General features: G+C 44.8%; 1 protein-coding gene across 1 annotated transcript in view; it reads left to right on the top strand.

Annotated features, from left to right (window-relative positions):
- The first annotated feature begins 7,122 nt into the window (after positions 1 to 7,122).
- The window catches only part of LOC111384137 (beta-adaptin-like protein A), a 4,002-nt gene continuing 2,148 nt past the window's right edge, over positions 7,123 to 8,976 (top strand). Inside the window, exons 1-3 of the mRNA XM_023008386.1 lie at positions 7,123 to 7,738; positions 7,931 to 8,051; positions 8,706 to 8,875. Coding sequence (XP_022864154.1) covers positions 7,123 to 7,738; positions 7,931 to 8,051; positions 8,706 to 8,875 — 907 coding nt within the window. The remainder of the gene's footprint in view (positions 7,739 to 7,930; positions 8,052 to 8,705; positions 8,876 to 8,976) is intronic.

Below are 8,976 nucleotides of genomic sequence, written 5' to 3'. Positions count from 1 at the left end.
TATCATGGTTGAAGTTGAAAGTGGTGGTGTTGCTATGATTGGAAAAGGTGACGAAGAAGCCGAGGCTGTGAAGTGGATCGAACGTGGGCTTGTGAAGGTGTGACTAAACTGCGAAGAAGTAGTAGAAGCCAAGGCGGTGAGCGGATTGAACCTGTCGAGGCCTTTTGAGATGTGGTTGAACTGCGAAGAAGCAAAAAAAACCAAGGCGGTGAGTGGATCGAACCTGCCGAGGTTTGTTAAGATGTGGCTGAACTGTGAAGAAGCAGAATAAGTCGAGGTGGTGAGTGGATCGAACATGCCGAGACTTGTTAAGATGTGGCTGAACTACGAAGAACCAAAAGAAGAAGTCGAGGTAGTGAGTGGATCGAACTTGCCGAGGCTTGTTAAGAGTTATGATTTTCTTCGATGTTTGCGCCAATGATTTGATGTTTTATGCATGTTACCAAGAAAAGGCAGCCGAGCCGTTTCGACTTCCAAGGTACGTACGGCTGCTGCATTGAATGTGCAATGATGGCTACAGTTGAGGCTTCTAGAAGGAGACACGTTTGGAGATGTGCGTGGGAAACATGTTTGAATCGGAGGCAGTTACTGTCGCATCGTTTGGGGAGGGGCAGTTCATAGGGGGGACTCTGAGGTCGAACATTATGCTATGACCGAGGAGCTCGTAAATTACGAGGAGTGAGGTGCGTCTAGGATACCTTCAAATATGACCTAGAAGAGGTTGGAGGAGATAAGGGAGAGCTACTGCGTGCCTTATAACATAGAAATGTTAGTCTCCAAGGCCGATGAACGGGCTTGTTACTCGAGGTCCGAATGTGTCGTAGTTAGTGAATACCTATTTAAGGCGGATATGCATCGAAGCTCTACACTCCTTCTTCAGGGCAGTGCTAAGGAATTTTATGTTGTCGTCGACCCAGGTTCTGCCAAATGGGTGGAGCCAGGTTGTGGGGTCTTACTTTCTATGGAAGGAAGTGTTGATGGGGGAGGCTATGCCTTTGCATGTCTTCCAGACCCTCTTCCAGCCCAGAGTCTTAGGCAAAGACGAGTTGAAGGGGTAGTACTACACTACTACCAAGGGGTCACACGCCCCTTTTGTGGTAGGATTGCCTTCTTCCATCAAGGGGTGGAAGGAGTCGTAGTTCTGGGTTCGGGGCAACTGACAGGCAGTAGTTGGGGACAAAGCCTTGGCTTGCACGGTACCGACCCAGTACTACGAAGCTCATGAGTCCCCAGCCTAAGCTGTACTTTGCATGCTGTTTGAGCTTTCTGGATTTTTTTTCCTAACTGTTGTCGCATGTTTTGTAGACTCGAGTACGAGGTACCAGCTCCACAAAGCGGAGTTTGACGTCATAGAGGACATTTACAAGCGTCCCCTGAAGTTTCGCCACTTCGATCATCTCATCGATCGAAGTCGTTATTTCCTTGACTTCGGACTGATAGCTTCTAAGGATAAGAAGTGCCTATACTTTGTGATGAAAAAGTTTGTTTATTGATGTCTCCTGATCTATTGTTCCTTTGTGTTGCAAATAAGTTCAAGAGGAGGGAGTACCCCGTCCTTGATATGGCCACCATAATGAAGGCCACTACTACTGTTAGGGCCAGGCCTCTGAAACCCGGATCAAGCAAGGCAAAAGATGTGAGAGGTAAGGTGGAGGGCCTCTCCAAGATAAATACCTCCCAGGCTGCTGAGAAGGAGGCTCCTCAGAGGGAGAAAGACAGGAAGCCTGGAAAAAAAAGTCGCTGAGGACTTCCAGAAGAAGAGAAAGCGGGTCCACCTCACTAGTTCTTCGGGAAAGTTTGGGACTTCAATTTCCCAAGCCAGCAAGGATTCCCGACCACCAAAACTCATCAACTCTACCATGAAGGCGGTGAAGGTGGAAATGGTTCGGAAGGCCGAAGCTGAGGAGGCTGCGGAAGAGGCAGCGAGGTTGGCTGCGGTGAAGGCGGAGGGAGAGGCCGCGAGGCAGAAGCCCGTCAGGACCCATGGAAAATCCTCTAACTTCTTGGCTGGACGTGACGAAGAGCTTGCCCCAGCATTGTTGGAGGCTCTTCCTGAGGAGGTTCGAGGTGCTGCAACTAGTTTTTATAAATTTTGGACTTATAGATAGGTGCTGCAGCGTCAACCTGCGACGCCGTCGACCACTCGAGGGCCTTGGTGAGCCAAAGTGTGGGGACGTTTAGCCTCGCATTGGAGTGTAGGGAGGTCCTCACTAACTTCCAAACGAGGATCGTGTCCTCAAAAAAGAAGCTGGCCTTCACAGAGGAGGAGTTGAAGAGATTAAGGGCCGAGGCAAAGGAGACAAAGGCCTAAAGAGTTGAAGAGGCTGCCAAGTTGGAATCTGCCTTGGCCTAAATAGAGGCCTTGAAGAAGAAGGAGGTATACGAGTCTTAGTGTGAGGTGGCCTCCCTCACTAAGAAGGTGAAGACATCAAATAATCATGAGAAGGTCACTGTTGAGGCCCTGAAAAAAACAAACCTTGAGCTTGTTGGGGCCAAGGATGCATATAACTTCTTGAATGACCAAATAAAATGGCATGTCGATGAACTGGCCAAGGCAAGGGAGGCAGCCAAGGTGGCGGGAGAGGAGGCAGTTAAAGAGTTCATTGCCAATTTCCACAACACCGAAGAGTACCGAAGCTTCAGCGCATACTCGAGGAACTTCGACTATGCTGAGGTGATGGAGAGAGCCGATGAGCTTTATCTGGGCTACGACCTGACCCAACTTAGGTCTAAGTTTGTGGATGAGGTGACTCAGACTCTAGCTGAGGAAACAGTAGAGGAAGAAGCAGCAAAAAGAACAGAAGAGGGGTCTGAAGCTCAAGCTGCTAAAGCTCATGCACTCCCTCCATCATTCGAAGCTTAGTATAAGATCCTTTTCAGTTTATATCAATGTACTGGCTTTGAGCTCTCTTGTAATGTTTTCAGTATCAATGAATACTATTTTCTAACATTTTGTTTTCTTTTCAATATCAAGTACGTGGATCTCGGTAAATAATCAAGAATAAGTTTGAGTTAACAATCCGAACTTGACATCTTAACTTCCATCACTTGAAATAATCAAGCAATATAAATGATGACTTAATGGGTTGCACTTGGGTTCCATCATTCAAAATAAACCACTATGTCCAAGTTGAATGAAGTATCCAATGGACCTTTCCATTGAGTTCGAGTTAGGGAGATAAAACTATGGTGGATGAGATATGCATGTAGATGCTTTTTCCTTTGGCGTTCAGCCTCACCAAAGGGAGGCATGTCGAGTGAGCTTCGGAGCTTAGGCGAGGTGACCCCAGAGTTGGGAATCAAGACCTCTCCTCCGATGCTTCCACGCTTTTCTACATGGTGGATGATGCAGCCATGTAGAGGCTTTTTTCCTTTGGCGTTCAGCCTCGCCAAAGGAAGGCATGTGGAGTAAGCCTCGGAGTTCAGGTGAGGTGATCCCAAATTTGGGAATCAACCTCTCCTCCGAGGCTCCCACTTTTCCATACATGGTGGATGGTGCAGCCATGTAGAGGCTTCTTTCTTTGGCGTTCAGTCTCGTCAAAGAGAGGCATGTAGAGTGAGCCTCGAAGTTCAGGCGAGGTGACTCAGAGTTGAGAATCCAAACCTCTCTTCTGAGGCTCCCACGCTTTCCTATATGGTGGATATTGTAGCCATGCAGATGCTTCTTCCTTTGACGTTCAGCCTCGTCAAAGGGAGGCATGTAGAGTGAGCCTCGAAGTTCAGGTGAGGTGACCCCAGAATTAGGAATCATGACCTCTCCTTCAAGGCTTCCACGCTTCCCTACATGGTGGATGGTGCAGCCATGTAGAGGTTTATTTCTTTGGCGTTCAACCTCGCCAAAGGGAGGCATGTGGAGTGAGCCTCGGAGTTCAGGCGAGGTGACCCCAGAGTTGGGAATCAGGATCTTTCTTCTAAGGCTCCCACGCTTCCCCACATGGTGGATGGGAAGCCATGTAGAGGTTTCTTCCTTTGGCATTCAGTCTCTCCAAAGGGAGGCATGTGGAGTGAGCCTCGGAGTTCAAGCGAGGTGACCCCAGAGTTGAGAATCAGGACCTCTCCTCCGAGACTCCCACGTTTTAAGAGGTACCTAAATTTTAATGACATTTTACTGGGGCTAAAGATTAATTACATAAGCTGGAAAATATTGTCCAGCGATGCAGTACATTCATTGGTAGTAAATTCTGAGACGCTCAATGTTCCAAGGACGAGGCTGTGCCTTACCATCCATGTCTTCAATTCTGTAGGTGTCGGGTCGGAGTTTTTCTTTAACTTTGTAAGGACCTTTTCAGTTTGGGCCTAAGGTACCTTCTACAGGTCCTTTAGAGGAGAGGAGACCTCTCCTAAGGACCAGGTCATTGATTTGGAAGGACCTCTTCTTCACGTTGGAATTGAAGTATTTGTTCATTTTCCTTTGGTAAGCAGCGAGCCTCAGCTGGGAGTCATCTCTTCTTTCATCAATGAAGTCGAGGTTGAACCTCCGTAGCTCGTCATTAGATATTTCGTTGAAGTGTAAGTGACGCGGTGATAGTAAGCCGACCTTGATTGGGCTCATGGCTTCGGTTCCATAGACCATGAGGAAAGAAGTTTCCCTCGTTGGAGTTCCGGTGGTAGTTCAGATCACCCAAAGCACTTGAGGCAGCTCGTTAACCCAGGCTCCCTTTGATGCATCCAGTTTCCTTTTGAGGACATGTTTGATCGTCTTATTTACAACCTCAACTTGGCCATTGGCTTGAGGATAATGAAGCATTGAGAAGTGTTTTTTGATTCCAAGTTCTTCGCATAGGTTTCTGACCTTCTTATTTTGGAACTGCCTTCCATTGTCTAAAACTATAGAGTGGAGAATTCTGAACCGGCATATGATGTTCTTCCAAAAAAACTTGGAGGTGTTTGCTTCTATGATTTTTGCCAGTGGTTCGACCTCAACCAACTTCGTGAAATAATCAATGGCCACAATGGCGAAGTTCACGTCTTCTCTGCCTTTATGTAAGGGACCTATCAGGTCCACGCCCCACTAAGCGTCGAATGAAAAGCTCTACATTTCACAGCTAGAGTGGCACCTCGAAGGCTCATATGAGTTTTATATATGCTTAGGTGTTTCTCCGGGTCACCTCTCCCGTCGTACTTTGGTATTTTGGGCATCAGATAGTATCTCGAAACCTGGGCATTTTTCAGTTCCCTTGAAAATGGGAGATTTTCATCGTTGTTGTCCAAGTAACAGGACCTCTGCTGCTCATCTAAGTCATTGTTCTCTTCGACCTCATACCTGGGTGGTTGATGAGAGGGTCCAGCTTGAGTCCTAGCCTCCTCTTCCCTCATTTGGCACCTATTTCTAGGCGGAGCAGCACGGGAGGGCATTTTCATGCCTTTCCTCCGGCTGATGAGTCATTGAAGGTGGGGGGCTGTGGTCTATTCTGAGGTTCTTGTTGCTGTTGCCTGTGCCTCGATTCCGCGGGGCTAATTCTGTCAAAAATGCTGTTAGACCTCCTCGGTCTTTGCTTTGGCTCATATGCTGGTGGAAAGTTGTGCTGGTTATATCAAGCATCGATGGGTTGGTCTGCAGCATAATTGGAAGAAATATCAACTTTAACTTCCCTCTCCATGGGACTTATGCCTCAACTGTATTCTAGTGATACAACCCTTTGGCTTTGGACTTCCTCATCTTGTTGGTAATATCCTTGGGGTGCATGGGGGGGGGGAATAGAGAAGTCGCCCTAGCTCTGCATTTGGGCCATGAGTTCTCTCATGGCCATGTTTTGCCTGGCAATGTCCCTCATGCTTGCGACCATGGTGGCAATCTCTCTTGATAACTGAGCAGCTATCCACATGCCACCTCTTCTATGGTAGTGGTGAGGTCAATACCGAGTTGCAAGGACAACTGCCGGTAGGGGCATTCCCACATTTTCTCTTACCCTCATAGGGGGTACATCCTCGTTTGAACTCATTCTCTTCTGCTCCAACTTCAAATTGTTGTCAGGTTATGGGGCTTCTACTTGTTCTTTTCCAAAAACAAATAATTTTCCAAGGGAGATCTTTAAGTATTCTTTTCGATAAGCTTTCTTCACACGGTTGCTCATGGTTATAGTATGGTTTTTCACAGACAACGTCAATTTGTTGACCCCAGAATATGTTACCAATAGATATCAGACCCACCCGCGCACACGTAAGCTTGGTCCAACACGCTAAGACACGTGAATGGTCTAGAACTGGTAGTAAAAATGGGGTGTGGGAACGGCTCAAAGGCACGGGATGAGAACGTTCGGAATCCGACGAGATATTTTCATAATGATTGAACAATAATTACCAATTGATGTCTGTAGAATGCATGTATGAATTCATGTTTATTGCAAGAGAGTAAAATGTAAATAATATTATATTTGTTTTTGTGTTGAATCTTGCATCCCCTTGTGAGAGATGCATGGGGGAGTATTTATAGTACTACAACTTAGATCGTGGTCCTTGGTTGGAAGTACACGTGGCCTCATCTCGTAAGTTTACATGTTAAATTATAGGTATCACATTTGACTTCCTAGCTTGTTACACATTTATTAATTGGCGGCTTTGCCACTACATTGACAAGATAAGACGCCTACACTCTATGATGAGTGTCCCATTAATCAATCAGAAAGGATCCTTGTGTAAGATCGGATCTTTGGGTAGAAGTGCTGTTTAGAGCCTCAGGACCTCGGAGAAGATTGGACCTTGGAGAGGAAGGGCCTCGACTACAAGATCACCTCGGCAATTTAGCTTCGGCGTCAACACTTGGGCCATGTCTGGCCTAGGAGCCTTGGATAAGATGCCATGTGGTTCGGAAGAAGTGGGCCATGGACCTAGTGGGTCGACTAAGTGTGTCAACACGTAACAAAATTCACTTCTAGTCTTCTAATCTCTCATTCCATAGGATGCCTTGACCCCCAATTCAGTGAAAGAAAAGAAAGAAAGGATTTTGTTCAATGGGGAGTCTCTTCTATGTCGTATGTGTGTATATGCCATGATTCATTCGCTGATAGACCCACTTATCAGCATTCAGTAGACTTAGGGCGATTTTGTTCTCTCTTTTTTATGTGTGTCTACAGGAGGGAATTTGATATATGAAAACGAACAGCCGAGCAATTGGAAAAATATATGAATTTTTCTATCTCTTTTCCTCGCAATCAGACACCTGAAAATGCTCACGGTGGTACTTCTCAGAACTCTAACCCTTACTTTGATTCAACCAGAAAAGGGAAAGTTTCAGATATGGAAATGCAGCTCCGGAAACTAGCAGGGAGCAGAGCTCCTGGAATAGATGATGCAAAGAGGGAGCTTTTCAAGAAGGAGATCTCGAACATGACAATTGGGATTGATGTGTTATCAGTTTTTAGCGAAATGGTGATGTGCTCGGCAACCACGGATTTAGTGCTAAAAAAGATGTGTTACTTATATGTTGGGGATTATGTTAAGTACAATCCAGATCTCGCACCCTTGACAATTAATTTCCTTCAAAGGGATTGCAAGGATGAGGATCCAATGATTCGTGGTTTGGCTTTAAGGAGTTTGTGTTTGCTTCGTGTCGCAAATTTGGTGGAGTATTTGGTGGGGCCGTTGGGTAATGGGTTGAAGGATGGAAATAGCTATGTGCGGATGGTTGCAACTGTCGGGGTTCTCAAGTTGTATCATATTTCGTCTTCGACTTGCATGGATGCTGATTTTCCAGGTATGCTCAAGCATTTAATGCTTAACGACAAGGATGCTCTGGTAAGCTTCTTACATGTGCTTTTATGTGCTTATAAATATATCTTCTTATGGATGCTGCTTCTAATGTTTAAATTATTGGCCATCATATGTTGCAATATTATAATTTTAAAGAATCTTATCATATAAACCTCACCAGAGTACATAAATCTATTACCTTGCTAATTATTAAATTTCCTCCTTTTGTTTCTTGTGGTAGTTGCAAACTGTTTAACTTCTCTACAAGAGATCTGGGGTCTGGAAGCAAGTACATCTGAGAAAGTGGAACGGGAGAGAGAGAACTTGAATAGCAAGTCAGTGGTATTCTACTTTCTAAACAGGTATGTAACTGGATCATTGTTCGTAGCATAAATTTCTTTTTTACAATTGGTAGTCAATATATATAGCAACACTGTTGCTTAATTTACCGTTTACCAAATTCCATATGGGGTAAGTTTTTCCTTATATTTACATTACTTCACCAGATTCATCCCTTTTTTTTTGCCTTGTCAAAAAAAAGATCCATGTTGGTTAGCTTATATTATTTGAGAACAGTAGAAAAGCTTCCGTCGTTTCCTTTCGGAGATGATGAAAATTGCTCGATGACACAGAGGCATTTTGCCCTCTCAGTCTCTTCGCAAAAACTTTTTTTCTCATATTTTATCTCCTTTTCTCGTCTTCTAATTGCTGTAACATCCGTTTCTTCGTGTATCTACACATAAAATGATAAAAATTAGTACCATTCCTGCAAATCTATAAGCTCCTCTTAATATTTCAACATGTAATAAATACTAATATAACCTAGATGTAGTGCTATACTTGTGTTTGAGAATAGAATATTCACCTGTCGTCATGGATATAGAAAATACATTATGTATCTGAGATACAGATAATTAATGAAAGTTTCTTGCAGCCGCCATACATATTCACTGATAAGGAACATAGAGGGCCATTTGCATTCTCTGAAGAACTTGGTAATCTGTCTATTGACACAGAATTGGCAGATACCTACCTGGCTTAGGATTGCCAATTGCGCCTAGTCCAACTCCTTCGCCTCCAGCTTTCAAGCTTAATGCTAAAGCTGTTCTAGATCCCAACAGTTTTCAGCAGAAATGGTGCCAACTTCCAGTAGCCGCATCACAAGTTAATATTCATAGCTTGACTTGTATTAATTAGTTTTCCTTGTGACTCGTGAACTTTGCTTCTGTGCCAATTTGCATACACATTTCTCTTTCAGACTTCAGATTATGTGCACCATATATAGGG

Source organism: Olea europaea, unplaced genomic scaffold (assembly GCF_002742605.1).
Source record: "Olea europaea var. sylvestris unplaced genomic scaffold, O_europaea_v1 scaffold2854, whole genome shotgun sequence".
NCBI classification, from domain to species: domain Eukaryota; kingdom Viridiplantae; phylum Streptophyta; class Magnoliopsida; order Lamiales; family Oleaceae; genus Olea; species Olea europaea.
Note: the sequence above shows the minus strand (reverse complement) of the source record. Positions and strands in the feature narration are given on the sequence as shown.